At 42.3% G+C, this 15794-nt stretch overlaps 1 protein-coding gene across 1 annotated transcript in view; it reads right to left on the bottom strand.

Moving 5' to 3' along the window:
- Window positions 1-15794, bottom strand: part of CAMK1D (calcium/calmodulin dependent protein kinase ID) — a 231281-nt gene that overhangs the window by 41496 nt on the left and 173991 nt on the right. Inside the window, exons 4-5 of the mRNA XM_069801611.1 lie at window positions 7107-7245; window positions 2570-2696 (exon numbers count right to left, since the gene is read on the bottom strand). Of these exons, the coding sequence (XP_069657712.1) occupies window positions 2570-2696; window positions 7107-7245 (266 nt within the window). The remainder of the gene's footprint in view (window positions 1-2569; window positions 2697-7106; window positions 7246-15794) is intronic.

Raw genomic sequence — 15794 nt, 5'->3', positions numbered from 1 at the left:
TTTTAAACAGTTTAAGTGTAATTACACCCTCCCTTATTCAATGAATTTCTGAACCACATAAACAGGAATTTAGTGTCTCGGGTGCCACCATTCTTTGGAGATGAAACTAAGAAAACACAAAGAGTTGAAAGTATATTCTAATCAGGGAAATTAGATAGAAATGACAGGGGGGCTTGCACACTTGCAAATACTTGGGCAGCAGACATGAGTTAAGATCAGGTCTGCTACCAAGTGAGAAGCTTATCCAGCACTTTGCATAGAGGGATCCAACTAGATCCATTTCTGGAGATGAAGTATAAATTGTGACAGATGCTAATGACTTCTCAACAGAGCCCTGGGTGCCTTTGACATGTGATATATGCCTAATTTTTTTCCATTAATTTAAAAGCAAAGTGGTTAAACTGACAAAAATAATTAATTCCTCATAAAATCTTAGAAAATGAGGTGTTCTACATATCTTTAAAGAAAAGCACTGGGAAGTGTATTGCAAGTGATGGATCCCTGTGGCATGTGTCTGCCCCAGTCCAGATGAGGACACATATTCATGTTGTGCCATTAGGAGGAAGGACTCTTACATTTATTTGAGGGCATTAGGCAGGTGCTGCAAATTGGAGTGACGCTGGAAGGCACGAAAGCTTTCAGATGTGGACAAATTGCAGACCACATATGCAGAAGCCACATCATCAGGTATAACGCTCACGGAGGCCCATTTGTGGGTATCACCACAGTGACTGACAACAAAAATTTTCTGTGCTTGGAAAATGTTGTCTGGGCAACCAATTATATTAAAAAGAAAAAAAAAAGCAGCACTAAAGAGGAGCTGTCTCCTGTGCAAAAAAGAAATACAACAAATATTTGAAGAGGTTTTCATTGTGAGAGAGGAGAAAAAACTCCTGTCAGCACTTGAGAAATAAGAGGCCGTGACCTCTTGAACTGTGATGAGTAAATCCTGCGTTCAGTAAGGTAACAACAGGCCTGGAGGCACTTGTGTAGCTATCAGCGCCCAGACCATGAGTAATGAGAGCTCTCAAACATCTCTGAAAGCACTACAATTTGTGTCACATGCTCTGAGAGCTTCCTCTCCAAAATAGCAAGTTTTCTTATGCTGAGAGGCCATATGAGATCACTCAGTGCCCAAGCAGAGTCCCACTCCCTCTTTTCCATCAGCGCTTCGGCAAACATCATCTGAGCTTCCCTGTGTCTCACAGACTTATTCTAGTCAGTGCCCATTTCGGAACAAAATAAAACATGTTAATTAAGGACAGAAAAGCTGACAGCAAAAATTATGAAAATTGCCATCTCAGTTCAATTCCTGCTAGTGCTTCAGAAGAAGATTTCCAGCCTGGTGTGACTGATTACAGAAGACAGCTATTCAGGCTGTACAGAGTGCATCCTGACTCATACGTCTTAAAATAAAAAAAAGATGGGCTGATGGCTTCACAATGGGAAACCAGAGAAACCTATTCCTTTTCCTGATGTTATCAGGATAGAGTATGTCTGTGCAGCGTGAAGATAAATGCCCAGAAAAAGGTATTCCTGGGATAAATCTGGATCACTGTGTCATAACCGCATAACCTGTTTGAGCTCTCACACCACGGTATCATCAGAGCTATGAAAACAGGTAAGGTGGCAGCTGTGAAGCAAAAGGAGCCTCTGACTGCTGGAAGACATCAAGTCTTTCCTGCTGGAAAGATCTGAGACAAATTTATCCCTGGGGAAGCCACTGTCATTTTAGTTTCATGTATTTCATGGATACCCCAGAGATTAATTATTAATTTTACCATCTCAGCTGGCTAGGTAGGTATTGTAGGAAGCACAGGCTTTCTGGATCCACCTCATGCATGAAGTAAGCCTTTTAAATAGTGTTTCCTCAAACAGACCCTGTCATCACCTGCCATATAATCCTCACATTCAGTTACTTTAACTTTTTTAAAAGGATGCTGGTAAACACACTGCTAATCAATAGCCTGGTACAATCACTACTGAATGGACAGAAGACCAAAGAATAATGATAGGAAACAGTTTGATACCGTCCAGGAAGGCCTGAGGATCTAAAGAGCTTTTGCTTACTGACATCTAGGAGTCAGTAACTTAACATGGCTGTAACAGAGGGTGACTGAACATGCCTGAATAAACGTAGCTCTTTCATTTTACTGTCTTCTCTCAGGGGAATCTCGCAAATGCTATCCTTTATGATTAAAATAATATGTTACATTAAGTAAAGCTTCTTGGCTTTATAGGTGCTTGCAGAATCGATGCATTTGAGGATATTCTTCACGTGCTCCTAATTTAGCTAATTAGTGTCTTTGAGAAAACTCATTGTGCAAAGGACTAAAATTATGAAAGTGAATCCCACAAACCCTGAGCTGGATTGCAGGATGAGGACCCAAAGGAGAAGAGCATACAAGGCAGAGCACCAGCAGCTTCTGAAATCCCTGTTTCTAAGGAACATCTGTAAAATCTCCTGTGCACTATGCAGTGGCACTGGGAACAAGTATTATTCCCTTTTCACTATCTGCCTGTATTGCAGCTGGGAAGAGTGGATGGACAGTATAACCAAGCCTCTTACCGACATAGCCAGGGGTCCCGCAGGCTGTGGACATCACATCTCCTTTACCCTCCATCTTTGACAATCCAAAGTCACTGATCATGATTTTTGACTCTTCATCCTGGCTGTAGTAAAGCAGGTTCTCGGGCTAGAAAGGGGAACAAGCAAAATGGGTTTTGAATGTGTAAGTCCAGTAACATCTGTTGGCTGATGCACTGCATTTAATACAATCCTTAGTTAGATCATACACTAATGTAATCTGGTTCCCCTAAATCCTAAAGAGTTGCTCTTACAACCTATATGGAGATCCTCTCCAGACTCCTGTATGGCAACTAATGGAAGAAGCTGACACCTTGAGCTTTGAGCAAATTTCCTGGGATAACAAACTGCTCCTTTGGCACCTCAAATAAGAACTAAGGCTCGTCTTTTACTTGTGAGATGTGTCTGACACATTTTCACTTCAGAGTGATAAAATGGAAGGATTCATTTGAAGGCAGGTAAATATGGTAAATACAGGTAGTGTAATGAATATTTTTTATACAGCATTCAAAAAAGGAAAAAGGACAACAGTAGGTATTAAAGAATTTTTGTATCTTCTCCACTGGAAATAAACTGTTAGGAGAGAGGAAATGCCTTTACAGTTAACAGACTTGCAGCAAGGATGTTTTAGCTAGAGCTGATTAGGAAAAAATGCTACAGCACTAAGCGCAGCAACTTGTTTATGCTGAGAGAAAACAAGAATCACTCCACAAAGCCCTGTGACTTTATACCAATGTCAGCTGGGTTGGAGAGCCCAAACAACCTCCATCTGCTACAGCATAGTCCTCCATCCATATGTTTTGAATGAACGCTGCTATACAGCAAAGCTCTTGCTAGGTGCTGTGAGAGCACACTTCTTCCCCTTCTTAATATTTGGGCTTGCAAAAAGGTCCAGCATCTGCTGGCGCTCTGACAGCTTGGTGGTAACGGGGTGCCATTGCACCACCCGGACCTCGGGGTCTTCATCTGTAAAAGTGACGGATACCCAACGTTTCAACATAGCCCTGGTGTAGACTTTTGCCCAGAAGCTGGTACAAATGCCCACCCGCATGCAACACGTTTCGTCTATCAGCCCGCTGCGCGCTCCAAGAAATGACGAGAAGCCGTTGTGGCCACACAGCATCATCAAACTCTTTGGGACGCGTCCAAGCTTGGATTTGTAAGGAGGAGCAATTGCAGTGCAGCAGCACCAGCATCTGTCTTCCCACCTTCCATCACCATAACCTCCTGCTCTGGGGAAAGATGGGACGAAGAAGCGCCGGGGACTGACGTCGCCTTCACCCTACTCTGAGGTTGCCGTTCAGCTTCAAGCGGAGGTTGAAGCACTTTCTGGCTCCCCAGCCCACTCATGAAGCCACGCAGTGATGGCTTTATCCATAGGACACAATGGCCATGAGAAGATCTATAAGCTGCATCCACAGCTGTGAGCCAGCTGGGACTGAGGCAAAAAGGGAAATAATCCTGTTTGTAAAAATAATTATGAAGTCGTACCATTTATGCTTCTTTCTCACGATACCTTGTAAGTCCAGTGCATTAACTGGCCATAACAATGCTGACACTGTTTTCAGGCACCACGTGAGACAGTTATATGCCACGGTCTGCCCTTGGTTTGGAGTTACTCTTGATTTTTACTAGTGCACTTCTGATCTGCTGAGGGGTTGGTAGAGCTGGTATTAAGGGAAAGACAATTATTTCCTAACAATTTCTGCTAACTCACCTCAGGCTCCCACTTACTCCTATTTAGTAAGGCCAAGAAACCCACCCATTTAAAACTTAAACTTGTTTAAAACCCGTCTAAAAGAACTCTGGTTCTTCAAGCTGGTTAATTCAAAAAGCATTAATGAGGTGGCTCTGTACCAAGTAGAGCAGCCCAAGCCCTTCAGTCCTTTTGTACATCCCGGACTTCTATGGACGTCATCTGCTGCCATCTCTTGTTATCTGCTGCTGTGTTACTTCGATTAGAGACTCGGAGCCCAGATCTGCTTTTCCCAACTACAGCAAGTACTATTTTGGTATCTGAATAACACATAATTACAATAAATAATTGTTATAGATGTTTTCAAGGGTTGTATTTTTGTAGAGTGGATTCTTTCCCAGAGTTTCATTTTGGGGGATCACAATTTGAAACTTGCACTTATCTTGATATTTTGAGAACATAAAAAGCCTTATTATAGCCCTATTTTTGCCATCATGGTATGTTTGTGCTAACAGAAATTCACAGCAGGTGTTCCTCATATACCATATTTTATGAGTCATTTTAACAACTGATATGGTACTGACAAAGACTTGCAAAGAAAAGAAAGAGAAAAAGAGCTAATCTTTGCCCCAAAATACCACCGGAGAAGGTTAGTTTGATCTAAATTCAGCACGTCCTTAGATAAACTCTGAAAGTAATTTGTAGATGAATCCACTTCCCAATTACCAGATATCATATTTTATTATAGGAACTTCTAAATAAGATTAATCTGTTTTAAAGTGAGAGCTACAGCCTTCCTTTAAATTATAAAGACAGGAATATTAAGAGCTTGTACAATCAAATATCTGAATTAAGAGGATTGACCTCCCTCCAAAACCTCTGGCTGCAGGAAGAAGTCTGAAGTTATTTCCTATAAATTGAACTTGGGAGAAAGCTGGTCATGTTAAAATGCTAAACACCACTTCCGTACTGAAATGCGGTGGAACTCCAATAAATACAAGAATATTTCTATGTACTTCAGCATAAAAGCAGGAAATGAATGGGAACTGAGGGCAACACATGAAGACTGTAGGAGATGGAAGCCTGACCAGTCCCTCCTTACAGAAAACCCATTATTTGGGACTGTTAGGACTAAACTGCACAATACTGAGGAGGAAATATTATTTGCGGACATCAGGGTATATTTTCCTTTGGGGGATTGAAGGTTTTGCCTTAAAAATGTACCAAAGCAATATTTTAAAAAATATATTTCTACTTTCTATTACTCTAGTCTATCTATGAAGTGAAGATCACAGGATGCTCACTTCTGGTAGAGGTGTACAGGACTGAGGCAAGTCCCTTGCAGCAGTAAGGTGTGGAAAACTTGCAGTCCTATGGGAATGGGCCACACACAGCTACAAGATTCACATCTGGGGCAAAGAGGAGCAGAAGGAAATGGCTGCATTGAGGCTGCCACAAAACAAGGCAACGTCTGCTGGTCTTGGGCAATGCTCCACCTTGGAGAGCTGTGGTGCTGGTGGTTACACCGGTAATGGGCTCTATTATGGCCCCGCTGCATCGTATTTTGGGAACAAGCCTGTCATTTATTATTTTACACCACTCAGCACTTCACATCAGCACTGATTTTGGAGGAGATAAAAGGCAAATAAAGAGCATCTCTCATCACCACAATTTTTCATCCATCTTAAGGCGTAACAGCGAGGTCACATTGCCGGCACTACAACCTTCGCTGTGAGGAGACAGCCAAAAATCACAAACATGCAGTTTAATATTAGACTGTATTAAAAATACGATTAATTTAAAAATACATTTAATAAAAAGTTGTATTTAAGAAGTAAAAAAAAAAAAGAAAAAATGCCAAACTTCTCTGCAGCTCTTGACTCCAATAATGTTCATTAAGCCTTTAAATAATATGACTCGTTTAGCCAAATTCCACTCTTTTCACACAGGGACAATTCAAGGCCACAGCATCAACATCCAGGGAAACCCCTGTTTGGAGCATCCCTCCAAAACACAACCAGAGGTGTTATTTCATTCACTGAATTCTTTGTTTCTGGCAGTAAGTTTGGTAGAATTAACTAGCTCAGGAACCGAACCCAGAGTTTTCTTTTGACATTTGTATCTTTTTCCAATGTCTTCTGCTAATTTATTATTTAAAATACTAAAGATGGGGAGGTTTAGCTGTGTGTTATGAAATCCAAGGCTTTCTGCTTACCTTAACGACAGTTTAAGATATCGGAAGGAAAAAATACAGAAATAATGTTTTGGGGTTTTTTTGCTAGAAAAGCTGAGAGTTTTTGATGTGATAACACGGTACAGCTAAAAGGAATATTATCTAAAAATCACATTGGCACATGATGTTCCTTAGAAGAATTGTTGCTTTTAACAGTGTCTCCAAAAACACTGGTCCAAATAGCATGATAGGAAATCATACAACTTTCCCACACTATTTATTGTTACTAATTATTATTAAATAAAAGTAAATATAGCACTGCAAATCTGCAAGATACTTTTACAGCAGTAAACACTTACATCCCAGCTGAGATGAGTTTCCTGCCTTAATGTAACATTTCAGGTCTTAATGAATGACTTTTTCCCCACATCATATGGGCAAAACTCCCATTGTAACAGCATTGATTGCAAAGTCCTCATTAAAACCAATTATGATGGGAGGATATGGAGCGTTCAGAGCATCTCTCTTATAGTAAAACCTTACTGAAACAGCCAGTCCCAGTGGAGGCTGGACCTACATGCGTTAGACTCACATAATTATCCAACCTTCATTACCGCTGCCCAGAGGACCGAGTCACGCTGCGGTCGTACCTTGAGGTCCCTGTGCACGATGCCCATTCGGTGCAGGTAGTAGACGGCATCCAGGACCTGCCGGATCAGGGTGCTGGCATCCTTCTCGGTGTAGAACCCTTTCTCAACAATCCGGTCGAAAAGCTCTCCCCCAGACACTCTGGAAAACATGATGGGACGCAGAAGTGTGAGGACATGCTTTGTAGTGTGTTTTCTACCTCTCTAAAGGATGGTCAAGGCCATGCACTAGCCACAGGCAGTCCAAGCACATATCCGTCTGGAGCTCTGGGGGCTCTCCCACTGTCCCAACAAGCTTTTGGTGTTGGTTTTCTCACAGTCCAAGGACTGGTCATACTATAACGGGAAATAAAATCCATCACACATCATAGAGTGGTCCAAGATGCACTAGAACTTGCAGAGGGAAATCACAACTGTACCCAGCAAGGGCCAGGGGAGCAGACACCGGTTTCCACGCTGTCACACCCTGGTGACCTTTGTATAGGCGAATTCGGTCTGCCCTTCCCGCTGGTGCTGTCCCACTGAGGTTGTAAGGCTCCCTACTACTATGAGCCCTTGGGGGGCACATTTCACTCCACCAACCAAGGTTTTGCCCTGGAGGAATGGTCCCATTCTCCTTGCCCCACCGGTGAGTGAAATGCATACAGTAGTTACTGCCAGTACCCACAGAGCATTAGTTCATTAAAGGACTCTGGGTCTCTGGCGATTTTAAATGCTCTCAGAGGTTCCCCCCTTTACCCATACGTGTATGTTCATTTATCAGCAGCCACGAACTCTTTAGGCAGAGCACGGCCTCTGCCTGGCACTGGTAGCAGACAGTTATTGATGAGGGAGCGCAGATTATCAGCACTATTAATCACCAGATGACACAGATGGGAATAGGATTCCACAACTCAAAGAGGAAAGAAAATAAAACCTTGACATCCCACTATTTAATGTCTGCTATATTACACTTTTCCTCTGCCCTGCTAGAAATAACACTTTCTGAACCCAATCTTAAATAAAGAATGGACACATTAAAACTCCCTGGAGGAGTATCTGGGGAAACAAAAGAGGAAAGAAATGTCTGAGTAATTGAAATAATAAAACTGTCAGCAAAAAACTGCCCAACTAGGGTAATAAAAGATTTCCGTTTTAACAAGCAAAACCTATTAAAAAATAAAATGTATGCGATATGTTTTTTCAGCAAGTTGCACCACTTAGCATATCATAAATAGCACAGTAAAACTTTCTTTAAAAACAAACCTAATAAAGGGAAAATAATGAATGATTACAGTCATTAAATACATATGGACTGGGAGCTTGCCATTATATGAACACTAGGTAATTCAGCCACTCCAAGCAATAATCTGCTTGAATAATGCCATGAAGTCACTTTCTAGGGAAGTTTGGACCCTGAATGGAAGAGAAGGCTACCGCTAAAAATGAACACATTCAACTTTGAAAATGAAAAGCAACCTTGGAAGAAAAAAAAAAACAACAGATAAGGCTCCTAGTAAGTGCTAGGCAAACAAATCAAATAGCTTGCTAAAATATTGGCCTTAAACTGAAACTCTGCAGTAAAGGTGAAGTTCACCCAGGGTCAGAAGTCCACCCAGGAGACCCCCGGCAGCACCAGCAGCCCTGGGGCTTACTGGTTGCTGCTGGCAGAGAGAGGCTGGAGCAGCAGTGCCAGGCTGATGGTGGGGCAAGGGAAAGAACTGGAGAATTGGAGAGCCCGTGGCTCACGGCACAGCGGGGAAGGAGGCAGGGCAGGTAGAGGCTGCACCGGCAGAAGTGCCATCTCACAACAACCTGCGCTGAGATGACACCCTGAACATTGCACAGAAAAACTTGAATTAAAACTCTTTCTTTCCTAGTTTCTCACAATAGGAGTTTTATTTCTCATATATATATATGTATACACATATGTATATATACATGGGGCGTTGGTCCAAGCTCCTCTCAGCCCTACACCCTTTGCCCGACCCATTGCGTGCCTTGCCAAGGGAGAATGGACACACCTCCGCCTCGGCGTTCACTGAAGGCAGACACAGTTTTATTGAATCTGGCTCCTATTAGCTGACTGTCTTTTTGTATTTCCCCTGCAGACCTTTTGTTTCCCGTGGATTGATTGCACTGAAAATTGAGCCCACGCAGTAATTAATATGACTGAATACAGCACATTTCCCCATGAAAATGCAGTGCGTGCTGTTTTGCAGTTTCATATGGTTACTTTTGTTATATTCAAGAGATGGACTGCTTTAGCAGATACTGATTTACATCACATGCTTTCCTGCACAGGGACTCTCTCCTTCGATGTTTGCAGAGAGTATACTTCCACAAAAATTTTTTCATTAAAATGACAAAATTTCCCTCCATGCCAGCTCACTCTCCATCCCCCTTAAGCTCATTCTTTAATCAAAAGCTTTTCTTAGTCAAATTTAGTCCGGTGGATCTACTGTACCCAGGCTCAATCTGTTTATAATTTTATTTCAACACACGGAAAATATTTGCAACCTCTTAAATGATGCATTGCAAACCAGACCTTAATCCAAGGACTCAGGAGGAACAGCCGGTAAGTTCGCAGCCACTTGCTTATTCAGAGTGTCAACAGCATCCCAGGTACATGCAGAGAGTTGAGGGACCCGTGCTCCTATTTATTCATGTGGTGACTCCACGTTACGGTACGTGGAATTTGCATTACATGTTTGCATTCATCTATAGATTCTTCCTGCTGTGGGCAAGAGTCATGGCTGGGATTCACCTCCTGGGGTGCTCTGCAACTCAGCACCCAATGCTATGGCTACTCTCCATATGGAGCTTATGTCCGTATGGCTTTTCTCCTCCAAAATAGGGTTAATCCAACCGTAATGTCATTGGGAATGCTGCTCGCTGTATGGTGCCCAAGGACTGACATAAGTCAGGGCTGTTCCAGGAGCAAACCAGCCAGGGCAGCTGTGGGAGAGCATTTGAACTCTCAACTCATGGTGGAGATGTGGACTGTTTGTCTAAAGCTGGTCTTGATCCCAACCCCCTCTACCCTGCTGAGATGGCACTTGGCATCCTGCTCTGAACAGACCTGGGCACTCACAAAGCACTGCTGCAATTTGTTTGTTCCAGTCTTTATTATTCTTGGATTTATTTTTTTCTTTTGTAATGGCAGCACCGGCTTTGCCCTCTCCGTGGCAATTTTGAGCAGTGCACAGGAGGCAGAGTTGAAACTGCAGGCAGCAGGAGTAGAATTAGGTCTTTGTCTTAAAGAAATTTAAGACAAAATTTTCTGACCAGAAAGAGAGGGTAGGAGGGATTTCTCATTAGTGGAAGAGGACTGCTCCTGTCTTGCAGCTGGCACTGGCTCATGGAGCTGGACACACCGTCCCAAACAACAACACAAGGAACCTTTTCCCCCTGCTGATTTCAATTTTGGTTCCCAGCAAAGAAAAAAATCAAAGGAGGAGCAGCCAAGTGCAGTTACTTGAAAAGCCTTTAACCCTGGGAACAGCTCAAGTGTCTCCCTGTGATCCAGAGTAGCATTAGCCCTGTCTGGGGACTCACTGCGGGGCAAAAATCAGCAAAGTGGCCGCAGCTGCATCTTATGCAGCTCCATCCCTTGGTCCTTGCCCAGCCACCAAACAGTGGCTCTCCCCTGGTTCATCAAGCAGCACAGGGCCAGCCCAGCACTTGAAGAAGGAGCTGAGCGGGTCTCCACATCACACATGGACACCCCAGCATATGCTCTGCCTGGCTTCAGGAACACAGGAAAAAATTTCAAAACAATGCCCAGAAGATTGATTTTGTTTAGAATGAAAAAAAACCCAAGCCCAGCCATAAATATGAATACTTTCCACTTCTACTACATCCTTCACCTGATCCTATGTGCCTTTGGTACATTTCACTGACTATCAACATGAGGAAGGCCAGAATAAATATTATTTCCATTTTCTCATTGCAGGAAATAGACAGAAACTCTCCTTGATGCAATTAAACAGCCAGGACATACAGCAATGTCCTTTTCCACAAGACCTACCCCACTAAGAATCATAGAATCATTTGGGTTGAAAAAGACCCTTAAGATCATCAAGTCCAACCCTTAACCTAGCACTGCCAAGTCCACCACTAAACCATGTCCCTAAGCACCACATCTACACGTCTTCTACATACTCCAGGGATGGTGACTCAACCACTTCTCTGGGCAGCCTGTTCCAGGGCTTCACAACCCTTTCGGTGAAGAAATTTTTCCTAATATCCAATCTAAACCTCCACTGGTGCAACTTCAGGCCATTTCCTCTGGTCCTATCGCTTGTTACTTGGGAGAAGAGACCGACCCCCCCCGCTCACTACAACCTCCTTTCAGGTGAACACGCTGCACAGACAGTAAAAAAGGACCCTGAAAGACCTCGCAATCCTCATTAGAGGCAAAGGAGAGGTCACTCTAACAGTGTCCTAATCATTATTAAGGCTCTGTTCGAGGTTGGTGTCAGTCCATGTCACTACACAGTTTCTATATTTTTGCAATTTCTAATTTACAGATGTAACGTGGGACAGATGAGGACACATTTCAGCATTGGTATTACACCTTTACTTTATGTTAACCCATTTCACCATCAAGAAAGAGCCAAAGTGACAAAACAAAAAGAAAACAGCCGCTGCTGCAGGTAAGGAGAAGGACGTGGTCGACCTTCTTCTGAAGCAACCGATTCCCTGGCAGTACCGTCAGGGAAGCAGAGCGTGCACAGTTTCAAAGAAACGCTTTAATTAAAGATGAGCACCAGACAAAAACTCCCTCGTAATTTAAGGCTCCTAAACTCATAAACATGAACCAAGAGCCAATCTCTCCGGATTTCTGATGTTTTTGCCAGCAGTGTGAAACCTGCACCCGCGCGTTGCAGGTCACTCTGCCAAGTACCTGCCAGACCACCACCGCAGCAGGGCTGCCTGGCGGCAGACACCCCTACATATGTTAGCCTTCAGGTAAATAAATACATGAATAAAAGAACAAATAAATGCTGGAATTAAAAAGATGCTAGTCATATACTGATATTAACGTATTCATGTTATCCTTTCTTTCTCTTGCTGGTACCATCTGTGTGTATAGATATATCCTTTCATTTATTCACCCCTGCATCCCTCACTGTTAGTAAGTGTAGGAACCTTTCTGCTTGTTTTAGGAGCTTGAGAAATAACACCCTTTGAAATATCACTTTGACTTCTTTGTCATTTGGCAAAACATTGATATTTTTCTTTTCTGTCTCTTTTGGAGTACAGGCTGGAATTGCTCTGGATTGTTTACTGCTTGACAGTGTAATTGCTTTTTATCCAAAGTTTTATTGATGAACACATCAGTGGTGGATTTACACAAAGAATCTCATCAGACCTATTCAGAGCTTGTCAGCTTTTCCCTCCAGAAGCACGTGAAGTTCACCCGATGCTTCACTGCGGTTCAAGTCATGATCCAGCCTGCATTGGACAAGTCATCAAAGCACCACCACGTTGGGTGAGAAGAACCAGGGCAGAAAGGCAGAGACGTCCCTAGGGACTCACTAATACTGTTTAAACCTGCAGCTTAGGGATGCCTAATGAAAAGAGGGCTGATTTCCGAAGCTTGGAGCAGGAGGCATCCCAGGCCAATGTGAAAAATAAGTTGAAAATATGAGCATTACCCTACAACTGTGAACAGCTTACTGATCAGAAGTTACACGTTCGCAGTTTCCTACAATATAAATCAAAAAAAGCACATAACTCAGCCGCCGGGGCATGAAGCTGGAAGTGTGAGGTGAGATAAGAAAGACTGAAGGGACCATTCCTGGGAAGTTCTGGCTTTGACTATTACTTCTCTCTAATGAAGGAATTCTTATTAATATAAATATTTCCATTTTTAAAATTTATTTTGTTTTTAATGGAGGACTTTTCTGTTTGGCTTTAAACTTCCTCTGCATTGTGAAAATGCATGAGAACCAGAAAGCAAACCTGGCCAGCTCGCTGTTTGAAAGGGAAGAGAAATTGGCTCCCCTCATCTCATTGTTCAAACGACATAACACATAAAAAGAAAATGAGTAAACAGATTAGTAGATTTTAGACCCAGAAAGAAACATTATGATTATTCAGTCTGACCTCTAGAAAATGCAAGTATGTGATCAAAGTTCTCCTTATACCAATAATCTAAGGTGTTAATCAGGCAGGGACAGATATTGCTATAGAAATACTGTATGTCCTACAGAGAGTTGCCTTATTCAGTATACATCTCAGAAAACTGCACCAGCTTTCTCATTTGCTGCGCATCTTAAAATATACAGCTTGAACAAGGCAAGGACTTTCCTTGTTATTGTAGCTTTAAATCACCCACCTTAAAATCTGATGGTAACATAAATATATGCTCCAAGGCCACCATAGAAAGGACACAAGATTAATTTTGGCTTATTTTTCTAGAATACAGGTGCGTGCACATGGTAGAGAGGGATGGATGGGTGTTAGCACCCTGTCCTTTGATAGTTCTGTTCAATGCAATATTGCTGTGGGATTTATTCTCTGGAGCTGATGGTTCCTCAGTCCTTCATCACCACTGTGACGGTGGCTGCACCAGAGGGCTGCCCCCCACCCTGAGGGGTTGTTTCGGAAAAGTTTGAGCAAAAATGGTGTGGCCATCTCTCAGAACCAAACTGAGCAAACTAAACCAGTTTTTTCCCCTGCGTTAAAAGTTTCATATGACATTTGCTGAGCTGCTGTAGTGAGGCTGTGCTTTGGAGAACAGACTTCTGTTTCCACTGGGACAAGGCTGTTAAGTCTCTGGAAAGCTCAGCTCAGGGATGTAATGTAGTTTGGCAGTTACAATCTTTGGAGACAACATTTTCCTTCACAGAATCCCTACTGCAGAGCTCTTTTGAGGTCCATGATTTTTCAAGGTTGATGCTGTCTTGTTGTATTCAAAATTTTATTCTGTATTCAAATATTCAACGTTGTATTCAAAATTTCCCCTGGTTCCATCAGCTGTAAAAAGTGTGACAGCACTAATAGCAACCAAATGACAAAGGACCTCAGGTTTTTAAGTGTCTTGTGACTAAACCTTACAGACTGACAGCTTATGGCAGCCCTTCAAATGTCAGAAACCCACTTGCCTCCATCTACGCTTGTCCCCCCAGGCAGCGGTGTGTGGAGGAGACCTAGGACCTGCCAGCTCCAGCAACACTCCCTCAGCGCTGCCATCACTATTTATGAGGTACGTATCTGCACTGTTAACCCCACCACGCTATCAAATCCTAAGGAATACTGTAGCAAACTTTCACATCTCTAGTGCTCTGCTGAGGTCTACAAACACCATGATGGGCATGGGCACTCTCCTGAGCTCTTATAGTTTGGCACTTCCACAGGAGCCAAGGAATCATCTAGTATTAGCAGCTTGATCACACTCAAGTCTGCGCCATGCCATTTTAAAAAAGACCTGTGGAGGGTGGTGAAACACTGGCACAGGTTGCCCAGAGAGGTGGTTGATGCCCCATCCCTGGAAACATTCAAGGTCAGGTTGGACGGGGCTCTGAGCAACCTGATCGAGTTGAAGGTGTCCCTGCTCATGGCAGGGGGTGGTGGACTAGATGGCCTTTAAAGGTCCCTTCCAACCCAAACCATTCTATGATTCTATGACATATATCTTGGCTATTCAGCCTGTTTTAATTCATGGCTTTGCATTAAATGAAAAGGCAAAGCTGAAGCTCAGCAGTGGTGACTTTCACCTGTGCCCACCGTGTCAGTTAATGGTTTGATGTCACCACGTGTGAATCCATACACACAACGGATTAAATACATACAATGTATATAAAATACATACGATATCATTAAAATATGCACAGTATGCATTAAACAACTCAAAAGTTTAGTTTTAAAGAAGCAATTACTCCCTGATTTTTTCATTTCTTTATGTGAGATGTCAGTAAATCAGCCCAATCACTCTTGCTCATTGTATATGTGTGTGTGTATATATATATATTTATTCATTTGTGAATTTGTTGCCTCAACCTTTCTCACTTTGCTTCGAAAAAAGAGAAAAGTAGAGCTCTGTAGACAATCCACCACACAAAATACATTTTCCAGTATCTGAGGGCTGGAACAATGTATTTCTTAATTGCTGTCATATTCCTCCAGCTCTCCATAAAATAAGCGGATAGTTAAAATCTGGAGGAGATTCCTCACCTGACAGCAATTTAAAAGTAGGTCATGTTTCAGCACTAATAGGTTGGGTTTGTTTTCCTTTTGACTTGTTTTCCAATGGAAACCAACCTCAATGTCCTGCCAGCATTAACTAGGAAGAACAGACCTAAAAATAATGACAATTGATGTAACTGAAAACAGATACCATAAATTACGCAATGTATAGTAAACAATTATGAAATATAAGATGAATGCAGCACTAAGAATTGTCCTAAATATCAAAAAGGACCACAGAAAAGTATAGTAAAGTCACTCTCAGCTGGACCTTAAACAGCCCAGCTTTTCTGTGAATAAAACTTAATAGAAATTTGCTTTTGTGTATATATTCCTTTTTCTGAGTCTGATTTCCACATGCTTTCTCATCATGAACATAGCCGATGTTGAGATAATATTGAGTAATACTTGCCTCAGTGCAGAAAAAGCTCTGGAACTCCTTATATCACCTGTATCTCACATAAATTCAACTTTTTTTTTTTTTTTTTTTTTTTAGTTTTTCTGTAGGTTGTACAA

Source organism: Haliaeetus albicilla, chromosome 14, assembly GCF_947461875.1.
Source record: "Haliaeetus albicilla chromosome 14, bHalAlb1.1, whole genome shotgun sequence".
NCBI lineage: Eukaryota > Metazoa > Chordata > Aves > Accipitriformes > Accipitridae > Haliaeetus > Haliaeetus albicilla.
Note: the sequence above shows the minus strand (reverse complement) of the source record. Positions and strands in the feature narration are given on the sequence as shown.